This window comes from Rousettus aegyptiacus, unplaced genomic scaffold, assembly GCF_014176215.1.
Source record: "Rousettus aegyptiacus isolate mRouAeg1 unplaced genomic scaffold, mRouAeg1.p scaffold_m13_p_20, whole genome shotgun sequence".
Lineage (NCBI taxonomy): Eukaryota > Metazoa > Chordata > Mammalia > Chiroptera > Pteropodidae > Rousettus > Rousettus aegyptiacus.
In genome coordinates, this window is record NW_023416296.1 from 1,399,225 (window position 1) to 1,421,518 (window position 22,294).

General features: G+C 61.2%; 1 protein-coding gene and 1 pseudogene across 3 annotated transcripts in view; both read right to left on the reverse strand.

Moving 5' to 3' along the window:
- Positions 1-6,913: 6,913 nt before the first annotated feature.
- Positions 6,914-22,294, reverse strand: part of AGPAT3 (1-acylglycerol-3-phosphate O-acyltransferase 3) — a 66,258-nt gene continuing 50,877 nt past the window's right edge. For 2 of the 3 annotated variants that reach the window (XM_016143498.2, XM_016143499.2), the window contains 8 exons: positions 21,212-21,438; positions 17,379-17,548; positions 16,794-16,955; positions 16,493-16,646; positions 15,939-16,041; positions 13,966-14,041; positions 9,298-9,496; positions 6,914-9,084 (listed from right to left, as the gene is read on the reverse strand). In XM_016143498.2, coding sequence (XP_015998984.1) covers positions 8,996-9,084; positions 9,298-9,496; positions 13,966-14,041; positions 15,939-16,041; positions 16,493-16,646; positions 16,794-16,955; positions 17,379-17,548; positions 21,212-21,389 — 1,131 coding nt within the window. In that variant the 5' untranslated portion in view covers positions 21,390-21,438 and the 3' untranslated portion in view covers positions 6,914-8,995. Of the gene's footprint in view, positions 9,085-9,297; positions 9,497-12,589; positions 13,603-13,965; positions 14,042-15,938; positions 16,042-16,492; positions 16,647-16,793; positions 16,956-17,378; positions 17,549-21,211; positions 21,439-22,294 lie in introns of those variants that run through there. The other variant, XM_016143501.2, reaches the window with a different exon arrangement.
- Positions 11,841-11,959, reverse strand: LOC118614923 (annotated as a pseudogene).

A 22,294-nucleotide genomic window follows, 5' to 3' on the forward strand; every position in this document is an offset into this window, starting at 1 on the left:
TAAAAAGTAAAGGATTGTAAGCTGACAAGGTCCTTGCAGTCTGTGAGAGGTCAACCAAGGATTGCCGCGCCTAAAAATAAATAAATAAATAAACAAACAAACAAACAAACTTTAGAAGAACGGAGTTTAGAAAGGGTTTCCGACACTCTGAGACACAAGCGCCTGTAATGTTCTCGAGAAGTCGATCCCTGGACCCTAAAACTCCGCGTGGCTGTGACAATGACTGCTGCCACCATTGCTTTCCCGCTGTTGTTGGAGTCGCGAAAGTTTGCCAAACGTCAGAGGAACGCACCACCCCCAACTGGAAGAATCCTGACGGCAGAGGCCTGAAGCGGCTGAAATTTCGGCTTCCGCAGGGGAGAAGTCACCTTCAGCACCTGCCTGGAATCTCACCTGAAACCTGGATATCTTTAGGCCTTTGACCTTTTCAAATGTCTCTTGAGCATTTCAAAAGGAGTAAGTGCTGGCTTTTAAAAAGCTAGAGGGGGAAAATGCTCCTAAGAGGAAGGGAATCTGCGATACGATATGATCATGACATAAAAGAGACGGCAAGGGACGCCGGCAGCGGCTGGCCTGGCCTGCGGGGACCCTGCCCTCTGCTGTCCACCACGCTGTCTGTCTCCACGTAGGAGCCTGTCCCTCTGCAAAAAGGGCCCGCACCGTGGTCAGGCCGCAGATCCTGAGCGGGGTATGTGGCATCTAAGTTACTCTGGTAAGCGAGGTCGCGACACAATTTCCTCCTCCGAAACGTGGCTTCTATGCGCTGGATCCCCACGAAGTCCCCGTGGGGAGGAGCTCCTCGCTGCACTTCACGGGTGGGGAAGTGGAGGTACAGACGGGGGCGGCGCGTGCCCCGTGGCCCGTCGGAGAGCAGGCCCCGGGGGCTGGGCCACTCTGGGGACACGGTGAGCTCCTTGCTCGTGTCGACTCAAAGCCAGGGCCCGTGGGGGCAGCGCGGCCCTCGCGATCTCCATTTATACGGGAGCGGCCGGCGGCAGCGGGCACAGGCACAGCTGAGTGCGGCCCGGGCCCCGGGTCCCCGCGCCCCACCTCGGTGTCAATGACGCTGTTGGCAGACTGCTAGCCGCCGGTCTCCACGTGCTGTTTCGTGAAGAGCCCGTGTGCCTGCTTGCCTGGACGGGGTGACATTCTCCTCCCCGGTTCTGTAAGAGACCAAGCCCGGTGCCGGGTACGGCATCTCTGGACATGTCGTTCGATGCTCCTGTTTTTAGCTCAGTCGTGTCCTGAGAGCCCGATTTGCGCTGTCTCCCTTCAAGCTGTCGTCACCCTCCGAGAGGCCTGTCTGCGCCCAGGCCTCCTGTCCCTCGCCTGCGTCCCTGCTCGATGTGGTGGGAGGCGGGCGCAGGAGCAGCCACCCTGCGGGAAGCCCTCGTTTGTCCTCCGTCCACCTCGCTGGGCTGTTCTCAAGCCCAGGGAGCCCCCCTGGCCTGGGGGCAGGAGCCAGCTGTGGGGAGACGAGCCTCTGGCACGTCTAATGTCGGGGTGACAGGGGCAGGAGAGGGAGGAGGGGAAGGCGGGTTACGGGCTGGGCCGCCCAGAATGCGACCCCCAGGCCACCAGAACTTCACTGGGACAGGCGGGAAGGGTGGCGCCAGCCACCCGCAGGCCTCAGCCCAGGCGCGGCTGTGCCCGCCCCCCGTGAGCCCCCGACCCCGTGCTGCTGGGGTTATGGGGCTTCCTCTCGTGGGCACAGGCCATCGTATGTGTCCCCAGGCTCGCTCCCCTCTGGAGGGCGGGGTGACGCTGAGAGTTCCTAGCCTCTGTCACGGCTTGTCTTCTTGGTGACCAGCTCCCGCCCCTCACCAAGAGCCACCCAGAGTCACCTCATGCGGACGAACGAGGCTCCTGGTGGTCTTGTCACCTAGGGGTTCATAAGAGTTTCGAGAGCTCTGCATCCTGGGGAAGTAGGTGGGGAAAGGGGTCTGGGGACACCCCAAAGGCAGGGCACCCCGAAAGCCCAGGCCCCACTGCGGCCCACAGCATCCATCCAGCTCCTCCTGCACCAAGCCCTTCTGGGGGTCGCTGGGGGTCGGCCGTCCCAGCTGGGAGCAGCGGAAGCAGGTCTGAGCGGGAGGCATGGGGGGCACCGAAGGCCACACCCTGAGATGCACGGGTCCTGGCCCATCTGGATGGCTGGGTCACTGGAGGTGGCAGCCGCCTCTCGGTCTTGCGTAAGGGTGGAGGGACATCCAGGGGCCTGGGCTGGCCCCATGGGTCACGCTCCTTACAGAGCCCTGGGCAGCTGGGACTGGCCACTTAATCCCAGGGACGTCCCCGGAATGCTGTACCAGGAAGCGGGACGCCCTGAAACGGCCTGTGGGATCCGCCTGCTGGGGGCCTCCAGGTCCTGGGTAGGTGAGGACGGGGTGGGGGGAAGCTGGACTAAACCCAGGCAGGCGTGTGGGGCGGGGGCGCACCCCGGCTCTGCGCGGCCAGCACCGACAGCGCCTGGGTCCCTGTAAGGTGGCCCCTGGCATAAGGTCTGTCCCTTCAGGGGCAGATGAAGCAGAGCCACATCCCCCCCCCCAAGCTGCTCCCCTGGGGCAGTCTTAGATCTTGCCGTGGTTTTGCAAACAGGCAGGTCCCACCTGGCTAGACTGGCTGTCCCCCCCCACCCCCGTTTGCTCGCCTCCAGGGACTTCCCCCACGCTCCCGCATACACCTCCTGGTTCAGAGCGGTCTGGGGTCCCTGGCAGCCCCCCCTCTGACTCCTGAGACCTCGCCTCACACTCTGAGCCTGTGGGGACAGACGAAGCGATCGCTCTGGTTATGGGCTGATACACCTTGTTTTACAAGACACGGCCTTCCTGAATGCAGTCTGGGGCCTCACTGGACCCCGCCGAGCGATCTCAGGAGGTGGGCTCCACTGCACACGGCTGGAGACGACCCCCCCCTCGCTGGCAGGGACTGAAAACACCGCCCACGCCCCCGTGCACCCGTCTGGCAGTCCCTGCACGCCAAACCTGCTGCCCGGGTCCCACGCGGCGCGCCCCCTGGTGTACGTTCCTGTGAGTGCAACCTTCTCCCCGCTCCCTGGCGGGGCCGGAGCTGGGTCTGGTGACGCCAGCAACTCCTCTGAGATGCCGCAAGACAGCGGGACTTCTTCACTGCGGTCACTGTCACCGAGGTCGGCCTCTGGGGAGCGTCCAGAGAAATGTTCCCTCCCACCCAGCCCACTGCCGTGCAGGTATGTGTGTGTGCGTACGCGTGTGTGCATGTTCACACACACTTCTCATCACGTCAGGTGGTCAGAGGCTGATTCTTATCGAGTCCCCTAAGCAGAGTCAAAGCAGAAGCTGGCAAGCCCTAGAATTGAGTTTGCCCATGGCCCGGGTGCCCCAGACGTCTGTGAAACTCCGGGTTGGGGGGTCCGGGGTGTCTTCCTCAGCCACCTGTCTCTGCCCGTGGGCACTCGTGTTCAAACAGAACCAAACACACAAGGGGGCAGAGCTGCGTGCACAGGGGACAAGGGTCCGGCCCAACCCCACCATTCCGGAACGCCGCACGGCCCCAGGGCCCCTCGGTCTCATCCCCTGCACCACCCCATCCCGAAGTCCACGCCTGTGTGTGCATGTCTGTGTGCATGTCTGTGCACGTGCTGGTACATGTGTACTCTGAATTCAGGGTGTAGTTTTTAAAACAACTGCGGCTAGAGGTGGGACTTGGCGGGTGGCCCGTCCGAGCCTGGCCTCCCTAGTCCTCAGGAGGCTGAGCTGAGCGCGGATGTGGGCCCGGCCCACTCCCACCAGCGCCGCTGGAATTAGACTGCCCAGGACGGAGAGGCACGTCACCACGGGGGGCCTGCGCACAAGTGACGCCAGGGTTCTTTGAGCTCAATTTATTTTCCAGACAGACAGACAAATGAGCCCGGGGAGCAGCTCTCGGTTCTAATAAGAGTTTTCTTTATAAAGGAGAAAAGGAAATCCTTGGTTTCTGGTTTTCACAGAATGAATTTTTTTTTTTTTTTTTTACAAAAAATACTTTTTGATGTGCACATGCCTACTTTGTTCTCGATGGCTTTTAAGACCCGTTTTTAGGCAGAGTGTCATTTTTGCATACGTTACGCACCGATTTTCTCCATGGCTTTTGCCAGATGATGGCGCTCCCCCATTGCCCCTCCAAAGGCGGCCTGGGGCAGAGGGGGGTGGGGAGGGGAAGCTCGCCAAGTGCACTGAGCCCAGGCAGCTGGAAGGACAAAGGACAGGCAGGAGACCTGTGCAGGTGCTGACCCCACAGGCCAGGAGTGCCCGAGGCCCTCTGCTTCCCCCGGGAAAAATCTATGCAGACCAGAGACAAAAGAACGAGGAGGCACACAGTCACTTTCACTTATAGTGTGGGCATTTTATCCCTCTCTTTCATAGCAGCGATTTTAATAAACAAGTACGACGCCTGCAGCATTTTCTCTAGAAAATCCCGGCGCTCAGGCAGGCTCACGCACGCCCGTGTACAAAGTCGTCTTCACGGCGCATGGCAAACACAGTCAGTTTTGGGGACACAGGCTTTTCAAGTCTACGTGAGCTCCCCCCTCCCCCAGCCTCCTATCCACCAAAAATACCGCCTTCCTCAACTTCACAAAGTTTTGAGTAGCAAACTTGTAAAAATGAAGCATACAAAAGGGACCATCTCTGTGACATATGTGCACCCTGTATACAATGTACCACCCTCTGAAACTGGCCAGTGGTCACGATTGTCGACAACAGACAAAGACTCTGACGTCTGCCGCACGTGCTCGCGACAACGGTCCGTGCGGTTTTCCAAAGGGAGGTTTTCATTTATGGCGACGGTGCTTGCTGACACCCTCCAGGACCGATGATCAGTTTATGACACAGCACCCGCTGGCCGTCTTTATGAATAAGAAGCCAGGCGAATCTCCTGGCATTTAGGCAAGTAACATTTGATTGTCACAATGTACAATTCTGAGACAGTAAATACAAGTAGTTGGGATGCGTTTCTTCATTGTATCAAGTAACTCCAGTTTAATTTAATACAATTTAGTGCATTTCGGTATCTCATTCACAGTTTGCCTTCTGTCCAAATACTTTTACAACAAAAAGTTAAACTGAAAAATTTATGAGAAAAGAAAACTCCATGTGAACTTACTAAAAAGCTTAAAAAATTAAAGCAATTGTCTTTAAAAAGAACGTGTGGCTGCCACCGGGGCTGACCAGTGTCAGCTCCTCTGACGATTTCCCGGGCTCCCTGACAGTGATCTTGTCCTCATTTTTCCCGAGTGGTTTGTAAGAATGCCACCACGTTTACTAAATCAGCTAGCAGCAAATGCTTGTGCTAAAACTCAATTCACGTGTCCACCCCCTCCATCGAGCACGACATGGTGTGACATCTTCTACCCAAAAACTGTCCCTGTGTTTTTGCATCCTGGCCCTGATGTGCAAATGTGAAGTCCAAAGGTCTGCATGCACCTTGGCAGCCCCACGCAGGGTGGGGACAAAGCCGGGCCCGCCCGAGTGGGTGGCGCGGCCGGGCAGGACCAGGCGCTCGGAGAGGCTGGCCTTTGCTTTGGGAGCTAAGTCGCTGGAGAAGGGGCGGGCACGTGGGCCAGGGGCGTGCTGTCTCCAGAAAGAAGGGTGGTGGGCAGGCCATGCCCACTGTCAACCCAGAGCCTGGCCGCGCGGCCGGAAAATCGGAAGCCACGTAACAGCAGCAGACGCTAAGCGTGGCCTGCAGGGGGAAGCATGCGCTCCAGTGAGAAGTTCGCAGCGTGGGGTGGAACAGGGCAGTGGAAATCAGCCAGGCTGGACAGGTTCTCTCTGGCTTGTCCTATAGGTGTCTCGGGCAGAGACGAAGCAACATGCAGGGGGTTACTCATCCTTCACGCCAAGCCAGTGGGCATGCGGGCGACGGCGCCCTGGAGTCGGCTCCGAAACGCGCAACTGCACGCCCTGCCCTCCTTCAGGCCAGCTCGTGCTCTGAAGCCCAGCTGGTGCAGGGAGAGGTCACGGGGTGCACAGGGCGGGTGACAGGGCGTGACAGGCCGCGGGACGGCGTCCCCGTAGATCAGTGATCACACCCGCACTGCTTCTTTACAAGAACGCGCTGCTCACGCTGTAGCTTAGGCCGCTACCGAGTGGTTCGTGCGTCCGGAGCGCCTCTCTGCGCGTCCCGGGGCGGGGTTCACCGAGCTCCTCAGGCTGCGCGACCCCCCACTGTCACTGGTCCCGGGGACCACGCCGCTCTTGCTCTGGGCTAAAACTCGTGGACGGGTAGCGTTTCAAACCCCGGCCGGGCTCGGTTTGGAGGAAGACGGCGCGCAGGGAGCGGTCGCGAGTCTGCGACACGCTCTCCGGCCACCAGCCGAGCCGTCCCCGCGGCGACCGCTCGCCGGTACGCGGGGCACGGCCTCCACTCACAGCGCTCAGAGAAAGACCCTGGCGGGGCGGAAAGTCCCCAGTGCTGACAGCTGCCGCGGAGCCACCGGGGAATGCCACAGGCACCTCGGGAGCCCCTAGAACGCCCCAAGGGGCCGGAAGAACTGTGGCCCTCTCCCCGGCTAGACACGCGGGCAGGGCCCACAGCCGAACTCGCTCGCTGCCTGCTGAAGCCCACCCGCCTGGCGGGGTCGGGACGCGTTCAGGAGGATGACAGAGAACACGGGACCCAGCCCCTGAGCGCCAAGCCCAGGCCTGAGCTGAGAAGCGTGTGGCCAGGGGCCTGGTGTGGGGCTCGGCCCGTCGGGCACTCGCGCTGCAGACTCGCCGCGGGCGGCAGGGCGGCCGGCGAGCCTGACCCAGTGGTGGGCGCCCTCGACGCCGGCCTGAGCCCGCTCCTGCACCTCGGACCGGCGCAGCCTGTCCCCTCGGCCTGAATGTAACGTGACAGCGAGAGGCGCTCGGTGGTGGGGTGCAGAGAAAGAGAATAAGGAAAAGCACTATTCTGGGATTTTTTAATTTAATGCAAGAAATGAAAGGGGCTCCCTCCCCCTTTCCTTCTGAAGGGGATGAAAAGTGAGGTCCACCCTCTGTAAAAACGCTCCCCGAGTGGGGTTCGCCGCCCGGAAGGGCTCAGCCCCGCAGCCTGGCTGCGGCCTCGGGACCGAGGGGTCTGCCCGCCCGCCTGCCCGCCACCGGATGCGGGAGTCACACATTCTGTGTTCCTGCCAAGGGGCAGGAACGTCTCCGGAAAACGAGCATGTTTAACGCAGTGGTAAGAGATCCAAAATTGCAATTTCTGCAGGGCAGAACCCTTATGCTTTTTGCCTTGAAGGTTTTTGGGGTATTAGTGACTTAGCAAATGACACGGATAAACACACGTGCAGACAGACCAGCAGCATGACGGGCGAACACGAACCCTGGGGGCCGCGGTGGGAGCGGAGGGCCGGGCTTCGGGACAGAGCTGAGCACGCTCCCGAGACGAGAGCATCTTGAAGCTGTTTGGCCACGGCCCGCGGACCTCGGAGCCCTCGCGCCGTTCGCCTCGGCTGGCGAGCCAGCACGGGACTGTGGCACCTCCCACGTCTGCCCCTGCGGCAGGCCACCAAGCCCAGAACGCAGTGGTGACACAAACAGTTTACGTCGCCCCCATTAACCTTCCCAAAATACATACTTAGGGCCAACGCGTAATTATTTTTCCAATTAGTTTATAATTTTTTCACGCCTCTTTCCACCATTGGCTTTCCTAGGAAACTTAACCTGCCTCTGTTCAGAATGCTGGTTACCGTGTAGCGGACAGAACACCTACTACGTTCCTTCCCCTTGCTAGAAAGGACGAGGGCGATGTGACTGAAAAACAAAGTCTAAGAAGGAAGTTGACGCAGGCGCCTTCACAGTGAGACGCTTCGGCCGAGCCCTGCGGGGCGTGGGGGGTGGCCTCCGTCCCCCGTCCTCCTCCTGGCCCCACGGCGTCCGGCCCGGACACCCACGGTGCCCTGAACACGCCTCCACCTGCACATAAACGCTTCCCACGAGGGCTGTGGCCCCAAGGGACGCCGCCAGGACCTGAGGACAGGCTGTCGGGGTCCTCGGGGACGCCCCTGCGGCAGGAGGCGCGGAGGCGGCGCTGGCTGCCCGTGGGGCGCGGCAGGCGGAGGGCCAGGCCCTCCCCAGGGACCTGTGTGCCTGCTCAGGGGAGGGAGGGGGCCGGGGAAGGGGCGGCTCACCACCTCTGGTTTTCTTCAGGGAGCTGAGAGCCATCAGCAGATCAACCCTAAAAATAAAATCTCTACCAGCCAACAAGCTCTGAGCCAACAGGATCCAACCACCTTTAGAAAATGAAGGTTTGGCGGTGACGTTGCTTTTTAGGGAGCTTCTGGGTGTCCTTGGGGGGGGGGGTCAGGCGGAGGTCTCTCTCCGCACACTCCCTGCGGCTAGCAGAGAGGGCCCCGGCCCAGCGTGGCCTCCCCGGCCCCCGGCAGGTCAACGGCCCCGGGAGAAAGGGCTGTGCAGGGCGCCGTGGGCGTGGGGCGGTCTCCGCGGTCACCGCGCCCTCAGGCGGGACGCGGGGTGGGGTGTTCGCCTGCGGCCGCAGCGCAGAGCCCCGGGCTCCTGGGTCAGCCCAGGGTGTGCTTTTCACCAAGGGAACTTGCCCCACGGGGCCCCTACCTCCTCCCTCAGGGAGCGAAGGCGCAGGCCGCCCGGGGGGCCTGGGACCCTGACATCCATTCCCAGGACAGGGAAAGAGCCGTGAAGGGGGCGCGCTGGGGACGCGGGGAAGGGGCTCGGGGCTCGGGCGAGTTCCCGAAACCGCAGACAGAAAACAGAAACGGGACCTAGGTTTAAGAAGAGAGCGCGGCAGGGGCCCTCTGGCCGGCAGCGTCCTCGGGCGGCGCGGCCGGCTCCGGCTGGCAGCCCTTCCAGCTCTTCACTCTTGGCTCAAGTTTATTGGTTAATATTAGTCACCAGTTAATAAGAAAAATAGTTTCTAAATGTCTTTTTTTTCCGCTCTGCGTGTGTTGTTCTGTTTTTAATTGAGTTAATTGGATACCACCATCAGGTTACGTGTGTTCAATCACAGCCATTAATTATTCCTTTTTCTTAAATTCTTGGTTTCCGTAGCTGGAGCCTTTTTCTATCTCAGTTACTCCTATGAGCCGGCGAACTCCAAAAGAAGCTTCAAAACAGGAGAAGGTGAGGTTAGACCCACCGCCTTCGGGGGGAGGGGGGTCCCCAAACTCCGGCCTCAGACTGCTGCCCCTTCCCGCCCCTGCACACTGGTCCGCCTGTCCCCACGGAGCGGACACCCCGCAGCGCAGCGGCCAGACGGGCCAGGCCCCCTGGCCCCCTGGACCTCGCCCGGAGCCGCGGGATCACGCCCGTCCCTTACCTGCCCCGACGAAGCCCAGGAAGGTCAGGATGAGGAGGGGAGAGCCGCTGGCGAAGACGCCCAAGGCGAAGCTGAACAGGGGGGACAGCAGGACGGTGGCCCAGAAGAGGAAGTTCAGGAGCGTCCACGGCCGCCGGGCCGGCTTGAACTGCTGCCCCGGGAACACGCCCTCCTGGGCGTACATCTCCTGCAGCGCGTCCTGCAAGAGGCCAGCGGGGAGGCAGTGTCGCCACAGGCGGGCCTCAAACGCAGGGAGCGGGGAACGCGGGGCCGGGCGGCCTGGCTCCGCCCGCGGGGCGCACGCAGCGGGAGAGGCAGGACCGGCCTGCGGCTGGGCAGCCGCGGGGGCCGCGCCGTGGCGAGACCTCGGCCGCTCGCTCGTGTTGGGAGCTTGAAAAAAGGCACGTGACCTGGCACGCTTCCCAGGCCGGGGACTGTGACCCCGTCGTCACCGTCTCAAAGGCGGTGGTGGCCGTGACCTGCTGGGCGTCCAGGGGCCGGGGCACAGGTCCCATGCCACCCCCAGAAAGCCACCTCCCCTCTCCTTCCGTCCCCCTCCGCCCCCCGCCGCAGGCTGACAACGTGGGGGGACGGCGCTGTCAGGGGCCGTCAGCAGGGGGCGGCGTCGGGGACACCTCGGGCCCCTCCACGCCGGCACACAGAGCGCATGGACGAGCAGGTGCTGTCTGAGGCCGGGGGACAGAGCCGCAGATGCCGGGGCGTCCCCCGTCGCGGGGGCAGCCTGCCAGCTTTGGGGATCAGGAACGCGGCTCGCTCGGACTGTGATCGGGCGTCCACACACTCGGCCATTTCGGGAGGACACAGGGACCTGTTCTGCGTTTCCGCCCAGCCTGAAGACACGCGGAAACCGTCTCGGGGGGCAGCTCCCGAACCCCGCGTGCTTCCTCCCAGTGACCCCCTCACCTGGCAACTTCCTCTCTTCTGGAACTTTAGAGAGGCCAGGACGTCCCAGCGCCCCGCCCCTCCCCAAAGCCAGGCGCCCTGCAGAGGGGGCTCTGGGCTCCCACCACGGTCACAGGGCCCAGAGCGCACACCGCACTGTGACGGAGATCCCGGTGGCCAGGTGGCAGGAACTCAGGGGCCAGGACGCGGCCTGGTCAGAGCCAGTCCTCCCCTGGGCAGCGGCCGTGGCAGAGTACATGGGCCAGAGGCCTGGAGGCCTGAAGATAGTGCCAGCCCGGCCACCCAAAGGACAGTCCCTTCCTTCACAGGACGGTAGCATCTGCATCTGTGAAACGGGCCGATCGTGCGGCGTGGCCCGTAGGCCTTGTGGCAACACCACGGCCTGGCCGTCACCAAAAGCGGGAGGCGCCGCGGTTCCGAGGTGCAGGCTCACGTCCGCCCCGAGGCACCCAGGTGGGTCACCACGGGGTCTTTGCGTCTTTCCAGGCGGGGGGGGGGGGATAGGGCTGCAGGCGATCCACCCTCCACTCAGAAGATGGGAGGAAAAGGGGCCCCTCGTGCCCGGCTGGGCGTGCAAGCCGGGCAGGCTCTTCGGGGCACAACTTAGCGGACCCTCCCAGAGGAACAGCGCCCTGCACAGGGGTCTCCACCGCACTCCCCGCGGCCAAGCGCCGGGGCCTCACGTTCACTGGCGGGGACGGGCACCCGCAGGGGCGGCACCCTGCACAGGGGCGGCTTCTATCCACTTGGGACAGATATAAAAAACAATGTTGACAGATATGAAAAACAGCTGACTTTTCTTCAGGTGACGAAAAAAGAAGAAAATAGGAGAAGAACACAGTCTGGTGTCTTCGATGTTAACTAAAGTACGTGTCACGAAAAGCAATTGAAGATCGCATGTTATTTTCAAATGTTACTCAAATAATTCAAAATGTTATATTATCATATATGTCAATATTATAGACAGAGAAAATAACATAGAAATCCCCAAACAAATCGGTTATGTCAGAACTAGCTCTTTGCTGCATTTGCCTCAGCTTATTTTCGGGAGGGAGAGGAGGCCCCGTGTCCCTTTGCCCCCAGAAGTCACCCTCTCCTGACCGAGGGATTTTCATTCTCACGCTCGATTTCACACTCACACCCACATGCGTGTGTCCGTGAGCTCGCATGCTTTGCGATTTCCCGTAAGTAGCATCAAACCATACACATGCGGCACTCTGCTTTTTTCACACGTTTTCCCAAGATTCGGTTATGTTGATAATATGTAGCTCATTTACTTTAACTGAACCACAGCTAGTGAATGCACATATACAGTGTATTTATTTCCTAATGATGTACTTTTAGGTTATTCCTCATTTCCTGCCAAACCAACACTGTTGCTCGCGAATGTCCCTTTGTGTTCGGAATTTCAGACTTTTAAAACCTGACCCGGGAACAGAGACACGTCCGCCTTGCGGCCTGCAGCACACCCCCACCTGCCTCCCTGGGGGTGACACCCATGCTCTACTGCCGTTTTTTTTTTTTTTTTTTTTTTTTTTTTTTAGGCAAGGCAACCCTTGGTTAACCTCACGGATTGCAAGGACCTGGTCAGCTTACAATCCCTTAATTTTTATTTTTTACGCCTACAGCACCTGGTCTTCCTAAGTGGTCTCTCATCCAAGTACCAACCAGGCCTGACCCTGCTTAGCTTCCGAGATTGGACGGGATCGGGCGTGCGCAGGGCGGCGTGGCCGTGGACGCCACTGATTTTTCATTCAGGTTTTTTTCTTCTGGACAGGGCTGTATCGCTCCTGGAACCTGCACATTTTACCTAAGTTTCCGCACGTGTGCGCGTGAAGCGCGCCGCACGGCTCTCCGGCCGTTTCCGCCCCCGCCGGGGGCGCCCCTCTTTTCTAACAGGTCCGTCTTGTCTATTTTGTAATCATTTTAAAGGAGAAGCTTTTCGGTGCAGCTGAGCTCCTCTTGTAGCTTTGCTTTCTGTTAACATCATTGAAGTGGGTTTTCCTGTTACCTTGTCCTACTCTGGGTGTGCTGCATCTTTTGTGTACGTGTGTATGGGTGTGCAACGTATGTGCGTGTAAGTGTGAGCGTCGGCATGTGATTATCACGGGGATAAAACGTGTGACTTTAGAAGAGATTCTGGCGCACAGCGAGAGACACGTCCGGCGCGAACCACGGGGACGGCCCTTCGCGGGCCACACGTCTCCTGATGCGGCCGAGGTCTTCTCTTTGGCTGTGGTCTCCTGTAATCTCCGTGCCAAGTGGGTGATTTTTAAAATTTATCCCAGACTTGTATTTCCTGAACCTGACGAAACCCACGTTGGCCAACTGTAGAAGTTTTATGGTTTCTCTTTCTGTACCTGTCGGACCCGCAGTCCACGCTCTGTCTTTTAACCTTCCTTTTGTAGTCACACTTCCTCTGTGCTGCTTTCCGAGCGACTTCCTCTCAACCTTCCAGTTTACTCACTCTCTCTCCAGCTGTATCTCATCTGCCATTTCACCTGCTAAGATTTCACCGTCGATGACTACACTTCTCGGGCTTGTAAGTTCGGCTTGGTTTTCCTCACGTCTGACTCATTTTTTCCTAAGTCTTCCTCTTTTCGTTGCAGTTCCTTCTCTTGTGCTTAATCATTTCAAACAGACCGATTTCAGTCTCTGCCTGACAGGTCCGATAGCTGGGGTTGCTGGAGCGCCTGATTTTCCTGTGTTGCCTGTCGTGGAGCCCACGGTGGCTGTGGCTCAGAGCTCCGCTCCGGCGGAATCTTCTGGGAGGAGGCCATGGGCAGCTGTGTCCGGCCAGTTCTGCATGTGCTGCTCTCAGGAACTCTAGAGAGATCTGCCTGGAATCACTTTTCATGGTGAGATTTTGTCTTTCTTCTTCTTGAACTATGTTATTGGCACAATGTAAACCCTGCAATCTGCTTGGGCTCAGGCTTGGGATCATGAATTACCAGGGGAACCTTTCTGAGACCAAGAGAGAGAAGCCTGGCAGGTTCGTGCTTTTCCAGCCAAACCTTCCTGAGGGCCCCGGCTTCACGCAGCGTCTTCGGTCCTAACTTGCTGCCTCGAATAAAGTCAAGCCTTTATCTTCTATCTCCAGGTAGGCAGTCAAACTCAAGACGTTAGGTTAAGGGGACCAGCAAACTGCGCCCGGAGAGCGTGGCCGCGTCAGCCCAGGGGCTCGCCCTGGGCTTTGCGCCCCAGCTCCTGTTTGATCCCTAGAGCGTTCCCTTATTGTCCTGTGAGCTCGTCAATGCACTTAAAAGGATATTGGTCATATCCTGGAAGGATCTTTTGATCTAAGCCTCCCACAATACTGAAAACAAAGTGTCCTGTATGTTTACGTAGATAAAATAAGCCAGAAGTCAGAGTCGGGGTGAGCTGTGCAATGGGAAAAGAGAGCGAGAGCTGGGTATGATTTTAAGAAGCGCCTCATCTATACTGTGTCTCGTACACGCGCACACACACGTCTGTTATGTATCTACACTTCTACATGAAAAAAAAATGAAACATGTGATAAAATGTTACCAGCTATGGTTATACAAGCATTATGTTATCTTTCACACTTTTCTCTAGTTTCTTTAAATTCTCAAAAGTTAAGAGAAAAATAAAAGAAAGAAGAAAAAGGATTGGAAACATGTATCTGATAACTGCGGAGCGCTCCTGACTCCGGCCCTGCGAGCCGCCCGTGGAGCCTCCCCGCGGCCCCTCCCCGCGGCCCCCGGGGACGCGTGGCACCTTTACCTTCTCCTGGTACAGCTTGTGGAGCCACTGAGCCGCTTCCTTCTCGTCCAGCGGGATCTCTTCCAGAGGAAACCTCCTGTGTTAGGAAGCAGATTAAAAGCAAAGTGAGTCGCTACACGACATTGAACGGAACAACGTAAAAAGCCCGTGCATCGGGGTTGCCCGCCGGCGCTGGTGCTCCTCAGTCTCACTCAATCCCCTAAAACACGTAAACATCGAAGGGACCCCTCCCTGGAGCAAAGAGCACCGTGGGGGGCGAGGCTGGGCTCCACGGGGCTGCAGGGCCTCAGCAGCGCTCCTGGGACAGTGGACGCGACTCACAAGGGACACTGGAGAGCAGTGCCACGGGCAGGTCACGCCCCAGAGCCACGGGCAGGTCACGCCCCAGAGCCACGGGGAAGCGCGACTGCCTATGTGCCCCAGCAGGAGTTCTGGTCTTTCTTAAGGTTCATTCTCCATAAATAACCACAACTCAGAGTGACTTTCATTAGGCAAAAAAGATCATATGCTTCGCAAATGAAATCTACTGCTTCGAGTATGAAAAGCAACAGAGATTTAGAACTTTAATCTCAGTTAGCAAACAGCTGACCGCTTAGGACACCAACTTATTTATAAACCTAATCACCAGCTGGATTAGCGGCCTGGGAGTGGAGGTGTCTACCTGGTGGCTTAGCAGGAGACGCACAGCCCAGGGTGAGTGTAGTACCTCCAGACCGCCGGCAGAGGGCGCCAGGCCCATGCGCTCCAGCGGGATGATGGACATCGCGGGACTATGGGGTGGGAGCGGGCTGCTCCACTGGGGGGGCCCACAGTGGCAAGAGAGCCAGGGGGAAGTCCACGGCCAGATGTAAATCGCCACGTTTTAAGGTAGCTCAAACTTTTGCCCTAAAAATCGGGAACCTTGGTTTGTGCGGGTTTACGCCTATTGACCTTGGCCACGTGTGAAAGGGAAACTGAGACTTGACAAGCGCGCGGCTCGCCGATGGCGAGGGGCGCTGGCGCCGAGCCGCGGGCAGCCGGGCCCCCGACCGCAGGCGCCGCTCCGGTGAGCAGCCAGGCTCGGCAGGGCCTCGCCCACGGGGAGGCGGCCCTCCGACGGCTTGGAGCCCACTCGCTGGCCTCCCTGGCTTCATACGCGCAGTGCACACGCCACGCACAGGCTGTGTGTGTGTGTCTGGCACGTGCACTATGAAACATACAAAATACGTTTCGAATGATGAGCTAAAAATGCACACGCATGTGAGCACCCGCCTCCTGGGGCGGACTCAAGGCACGTGGGGGCCGCTGGCCAGCAGGACACAGGCGCCTCAGGCACCATCGCCAGAGCCCCTGGTGCCCGCAGACCCCGGGTGCTTCGCCCGCAGGGGACGGGGACACGGCACAAACCCCCGGCCGTGAGAGCCTCGACTGGTTGGATGACAAGTATGTTTCATACTCACTGGGATATCGTTTTCCTCAAAACCCAAAAGGCCAGTGACACAGACAGGCAGCCGAGGCTTTCAGAAGCTCCACTAGCAGACCAGGCAGAGCGCGGCCGTGGGTTCCGCAGCACGGGGCGTGAACGGGCGGAAGCACGAGGCCTCAGCGGCCGGAGTGGCTCCCGCACCTGGGCTGGCGGCCACTCAGAGGGGCCTGAGCCGGCTGGGGTCGGCAGCGGCCCGGTGCCCGCCTCCTCCCCGGGCGGTCTGCAGTGCCGACCTAACTTGCCCTGCACCCTGAGGAGGGGACCGCAGAGTCCCCTCGGCCAGGACGGCTGTCCTCCCGCCTGTGGGACCCCTGGTCTCTGTGCGGGTTTCAGCTCAGCCTCTTTCGAAAGCCTGTGTCAGTCCCCCACCCCCCAACCATCCGGAACATTCTGCCTCGACCCCCACAGCCACTCGTTCACGATGGCCACGGGTCCCACGTTGGACCCCGCCCCACTCCGTGTGCGGCAGCGGGCGGCGGGAGGGGCCGTGCGTGGGGCCCGAGCTCACCTCACACACATGTCTGCCTCGTACTTCTTCCCGTACAGGATCCCCAGCAAGGACGGGTTCTTGTTCCCCCGGAAGTTCAGCGTGACGTCATACACGGCTGCAACTGTGGGGAGGGGGTGAGGGGTGGGCCGGCCGCCCCCCACCCCCGTGCCCCACACGGGACCAGGCTCTTCGCGCGGCCACTGTTCCCCCCGACTCCCACTGTTCCAGCTGGGCGCCTGGCCGCGCCCCCCGGACGCCCTGGCGCGGGCGCTTCGCACAGCCAGGCCGGTCTCTGCGTCCTGTCCCCCCTCCGCCCCTCTTTCCCCCGCCTCCTTTTGGGTTAAACATAGGTACATGGGCCTCTTTCTTCATAAGGTTTCAGTTACACTTTAAGTCATGTTAGCTATTTGTCAACTAGCATCCTGTCACCTCGAAAACGGAGGGAGAGCCTCGCCACACGCCGGCCGCTCTCGCCGGGGCCCCGCGCTGCCCGCGGCCTCACACGTAATTCACGCGCGGCTCCTGACCGCTGCCGTCCCTCGGCCCACGCGGGGCCGCGGCGGGGCCCTCACCTGTCCCGCGCAGGCACTGGACCGCGGTGGTGAAGCCCTTGGTCCGAGGCAGCAGGTGGTACTTGAGGACGGGCAGCCCCTTGGAGGCGGCCACCTCCATGCTGACGCGGTGCTTCTTCTCCGTGAAGCGCGTGCCCTCGCAGTACAGGAGGAACTGGGGCGAAGCGCAGGGACGCGGCTCGCTCCGGGCGGGGCGCGGCCGGCTCCCGCGCATGCGCCCGTGTGCCGGGGACTCACCCACCCACGTGGGCTCGGGGTCGTCGGCCCCCCGCGTGCGCCCGTGTGCCGGGGACTCACTCACCCACATGTGCTCGGGGTAGTCGGCCAGGCGCTGCAGCCCCCGCACCACCGTGTCGCGGTCCTCCTCCCAACGGCGCCTGCAGAAGACGATCTCCAGGAAGTACCACGTCCAGCCGATGACCGGCACGCACAGCAGCTCCCTCTTGGCCAGCACCTTGGAGCTCTGGGGGGAGGGGCAGGCACTGCTCCAGGTGCCCACCGCTCCCCGGGGCTGGCGCGCAGCTCGGGGTTGTTGTGGTCAACAGGGGCTCCCTGACACTGAATGTGGGGCCACTGGGGTCAGCCTGGCCACAAGGACGCAGGTGGCCGGTCCCCAGAGCACAGCTGGGTGCAGGCCTGGCGGGCGGGAGGTGCCTAGGGCGGGGCGCCATCCACCCGCGGCCGCTGCAGGGGTGCTCTGGGGGCTCGGGTGCCAACGTCTCGTCTCCACTGGGGCACCCAGCCCCTGGGGCACTCTGCCGACTCAGAGCCCATGAGGGCGGTGAGCGGGGAGGCAGGACAGTGGCTCTGGGACAGCGGGGGACACCGCGCCCTCCCACTCGCAGCCCCGCAGGAGCCAGCACCCTCCTGGGCCCGCGACACTCACCCCCAGCACACCAAACCGCTCGCACATGGTCCAGCCGCACAGGAAGTCGATCTCGAAGTTGTGGTTGAGGATGATGACCACGTGCTCCTTCCCCAGGCGCTGCATCGTGGCCTGGTCGGTGAACAGCGTGCACTCCGTGCGGGACCACCACTCCAGGAGCATGACCAGCTCTGCGGACACACGGGGGCGCTGGGGGGCGGAGCAGGCAGCCCGGCCCCGCCCCCAACACGCGGCGCGGCGCCAGACGGCACAGCACGTCCGTCCATACCTGGCTTTTCTAGAAGCGAGTTCTGGCGCGTGAGTTTTAGTTTTCCTGACTTACGATTACCGCTCTGAGTAAAGCAAGAGGAGGAGAGGAGCGAAACTTTCAGGAAGACGAGACAAGCAGAGGCCGCGGAGGACGTGGGGGTCTGGCTGACACCTGCTGGCGGGACACCTCGCAGTCCAGCCGCGGACCGGACAGGGCACACGGCCGGCCGGGGCCCGCGTGTCCGGCCGCTGTCACGCCCACCTCGGCCAGGCGTCCTGAGGAGGGCAGCGCAGTGCCGCCGCGGCTCGGCCCTGCCGCGTGTGCGGGGCCCAGACCGCCGATGAGACAGCGCCGAGCCTCAGCTTCCCGTCTGGAGAGAGGGGACGCAGTGGCTTCCTCACAGGCTACTGGGAGGACCGGGTGGGGCACCGCAGGTGGCAGTGCCAGCCGAGCACCTGGGCTCTCAACCTCCCTCCTCTGCGAGGTGAAAACTGGACGGACGGTCTCTCTCTCGGACAGCGACTGAACAGTCATGTCCTCTCTGCCTGATGGACAGTCGGAGGAGAAGCCATGAAGGGTCAGCTGCCAGGACAGGCCGACCACAGCACGGCAGAGGGACCAGGTTGGGAGCCTCTGGCTGGCGGTCAACTTCAATGTGGGTTCGCGGCTGGGGCCACACAGCTCGCCCCCTCGCTCTCCCAGGCCACCTGCAGGCCCTGGCCGTCCGCGGACTCTGGACCTCGGCCACCTCGCGTCGCTGAGACTTCGTGCCACGGCACGGCGGCCCCCTGCCGACCCGCTCCAGGTCGTCACGCGAGTGGTGCCGTGCAGGACGGTCCCTCTGTGGCCAGCCTGCTCCGCTCGGCATGACGTCCCCGGAGCTCGCCCGCGGGGCTGCATGCGGCGGGCCCTGCTTCCTGCTCGAGGCCGAGCAGCGTCCGGCACGTGGGCACCGCGCTCCGCCCGCCCGCTCGACCATCGCTGGACGAGCTGCGTCACGTCCGGGCGGCTGCACAGTGCTGCCGATGGGGGACCCTACCCGGGGCACGGCGCGGCGGCTTCGGTTCTGGCCAAAGAGCTCTGACCGGTGCCGCCTTTCGTCAGCCGGACTGTTTCTCTCGTGCTCACCTGGGAGGTCACCGCGCTGGACACAGAGTTCTGGGCTGAGGGTCGCTTTCCCTGAGAGGTTGGAGGCCCCCCCCACCTGCCGCGGCTCCGTGGGTGTCTTGTCTGCGACGGTGTGAGTGCACGGCAACGCCCCTGCGTGCGCGTCCCCGTCCACCCGCCGTCCACTCGCCGCCTGCGTGCGCGTCCCCGTGCACCCACCGCCTGTGTGCGCGTCCTGGTTTATCCACCTTGCGTGGCGTGCGCGTCCCCGTCCACCCGCCGCCTATGTGGCATCCGTTTACGCGCCTTGCTTGGCGTGCGCGTCCCCGTTTATCCCTTTGCTTGGCATGCGCGTCCCCGTATATCCGCCTTGCTCGGTGTCCGTTTCCTAGAGCCTCGGCGTCGCGGTTTCCATCGGCTCGGGAAGGTTCTCAGCCACGGCCCGGCCGTCGGGCACTTCGACTTAGCGTCTCCTTCCACAACGGGAGTCCAAGGCCAGCTTGCGGCCCCCCCATTCTCCCCGGATGCCTCCTGTTTTGTCTCGTCACTCCCACACGCTGCGTGATTTCTTCACATTCACTTCTAATTTACTTGTTTCCTCACTGGCTGTCTAATCTGATGTAAAATTCATTCACTAAGTTTTTACTTAAAAAAAAATTCTACAATTACAATTTCTGTTTACGGAAGTTCTATTTGGTTCTCTTTCCGATCTGGTCTTTTGGTAATCTTGTGTCTAAGTCCATTGTTGCACATTTCTTGTTCTCTAACTGTGAGTTCCTATTGTATTTGTCTTAATCCGTGGGATTCTTTGGGCCTAAATTAGAGGTACTGTCACCAGAGTGTATCTGTCTGTCCGCGCCGACCCCCGGGGTGCTGCGACCTGCTCCACGCCAGCGGCCTCCGAGGATCCCGGGTTTGGGTCCAGTCCCCTCTCTTACTGCTTTGCCCAAGGGGCAGGGGGCGGGGCGGGGAGAGTGCCTTTTCCCTTGGCAAACCCCGCAGTGCACTTGAAGCTGCTTTCTCTGGGGGCAGGCGTTGCGCGGTGTTTTGACTTCAGGATGCTGCGGGACTTGGAGTCTGCACCTTAGGGTTTGTTGATGAGTGTCTGCCCTTTTGGTCTGCGCCCATCTTACCCAGGTGGACTCACCAACCCCTCGCTCGGGGGTGTCGTGTTACAGGATATCTCATTCTCTCTCAGCCTTTTATTTAGGGGGAAAAACCCCTGGGAACTGAAGCTATGGCATGTTTAAGGCTAAGGGCTGGCTTGCCGGCCCCTTCGGAGGCAGCGGGGACTCACGTGCACACTGGCGCGTGCGTCACATCATGCCGTGTGACGTTCCGTATGATGGGATGCGGCGTAACGTGATGGTACGTGCTGTAGTGTGATGAAACGCAATCAGCGCCATTCACGTGACAGCATGATGCACGGCATGACACCGCGGGACACGCCGACACCAGCCGAGCCCGCGGGACGGCCCTCGCCTGCTGCTCACCTGGGAACGCTGACAGGGAGCCTTTGCCCGCGTGACGTGAAAGGTGTTTCGTTTTTCTCCATTACAGAAGGAACCTGTCCCGGTGCCGAGAAGCGTGAGCAGCACCACGAGCTGCCCCTCCGCGCGCTGGACGGCCACGTCCGCCCCTCGGCGCCGTCTGTGCACCCACGGCCGCACGCGGGCAGACGCACACACACTCTGCCTTTGGAAACGAGCCGACGGCGCCACCGGGCCCTGGCTGGCCCGTGCCCTCTCCCTCGGGCGTCCTTGGCGACGGGTCCTGTCAGTTTTCCCGGCGGCCGCGTGGGGCGCCCTCGCACAGACGCGTGTGCCCGGTGCTGCGGTGTGACGCCGACGGGGGCACAGACATGCACGCCCGCGCTCAGTGCGCGTCTCCCTGGGGTACAGGCTCGTTTTGTGCCATAATCGTTCAGGTTGCTGCCAGCCACTGCCACAGCGCCCTCCGGAGATGTGCCTGGTCCCCAGTGGCGGTGTGGGCGCTCACCTCTGTGAACGGGGCCCTCGCTGGCCCCCTCCGCTCCGCCCACACCTGGCCGGTGAGGACGGGTTCATCCGCAGACCCACATCACACAGCGCTTAAGGTGAGACTCACGCAAGGGTCCTTGTCCATCAGACACAGACGCCGTACTACTGACGAGGTAAGTGACGGGCCAGCAGAGGGTGCTTCGCGACTCTGGTGTGGGCGGCACAGGGGCAGCGGAGGGGACCAGCTGGCCGTGCACTGGCAGCTGTTTGGGCCGGTCGTGGAGGACCCAGCGCACGGCTGCTCCCCAAACCGCGGCCCCACGCTACGCCACCAGAAAGCGCCGTCTGCGGGGCCAGCGGCCGCTGTGGGGATGGCACGCGGCTCCCCGGGGTGGAGCGTCCTGGGTCGAGCGCCTTCGCGCAGGGCCCCCGTGCGGGGTGAGCCACGGGCCCTCCCGACCGCCCCGTCCCCAGCCCGCGGGGCACGCGGTACTCACGGCTCCAGAGGGAGTAGGCCAGGCGGCAGTTGAGCCGGCGGTAGAGCTGCTTGTTCACGGGCCAGAGGACGAGCGTGCACAGCTGGATGAAGTTGATGATCAGCCCGCTCACCACGAAGACGAAGCCGATGAGGAGGTGCACGACAAACTGGGTCTTCAGGAAGGCAAGCAGGCCCATGGTCGCTGCTCAGGGGCGCGTGCAAGGTCCTTCACTGAGAACAGCCGTCCTGAGGACAGGGCCCACGGTCAGGAGCTGCGCCGAGGCCCAGGGGCCAGGGCTGTGGGCGGAGGGGAAACCCACGGCCCTCGCACCGGGGCCCAGAGCCACGGCGGCCGAGGGCGCAGAGCTCACCCCACACGGGCAGGCGCCTTCCTCCCACAGGTGACATACAGGTGGCCTGATGCACATGTCATTCACAGGTGTGACAGGCACGGTCACACCACACCACGTACACACCACACCACGTACACACACACACGCATATACGGAAAGAAAGAAAAGACTAGAAAAAACACACCCGAATAGTAAGTGATTATTTCTAATGGCATCAGTGTGATTATAAATGTTTTACCGTCTTATTCAAAAGATCAAAACTGCACGTGAAATCTCTTAAGCTGAAAAGCTTTTGTTTTGGATTCTAACACAAAAGCAGAACTTCCCCGAGAACCAGTCTTTCTGCCCTTTGCTTCTGAGCACGTTTCTCAATCCCAAAATGGGAAGCGGAGGCCGGGGCAGGGTGTCAAGGCCAGACCCGCTCTGGGAGCTGCCGGGCAGGATGGCCCCCTCGCGAGGGGACACGGAAGCCGAATTCAACCCTGGCAAGCTCAGAGCTGGCATGTGACATCGCGGAGGCCACCCGCCGTGAGCCCTGTGACCCAGTCCTTTGGGGAGGGGGTGGGGCAGGCCCTGCTGCGCCTCGCGAGCTGAGTGCACCCACCAGGGGAACCGGGGGCAGCCCTGTGCGGCCACCTTCCCCCCGGGGAGCTCCCCGTGCCACCCTGCAGTGGGTCCCAAGCTCCCCCTCAGAAACCCACGTAGCTACCACCCCAGCCCTGGTCTGTCTCCCGAATCTAGAAAGCCAT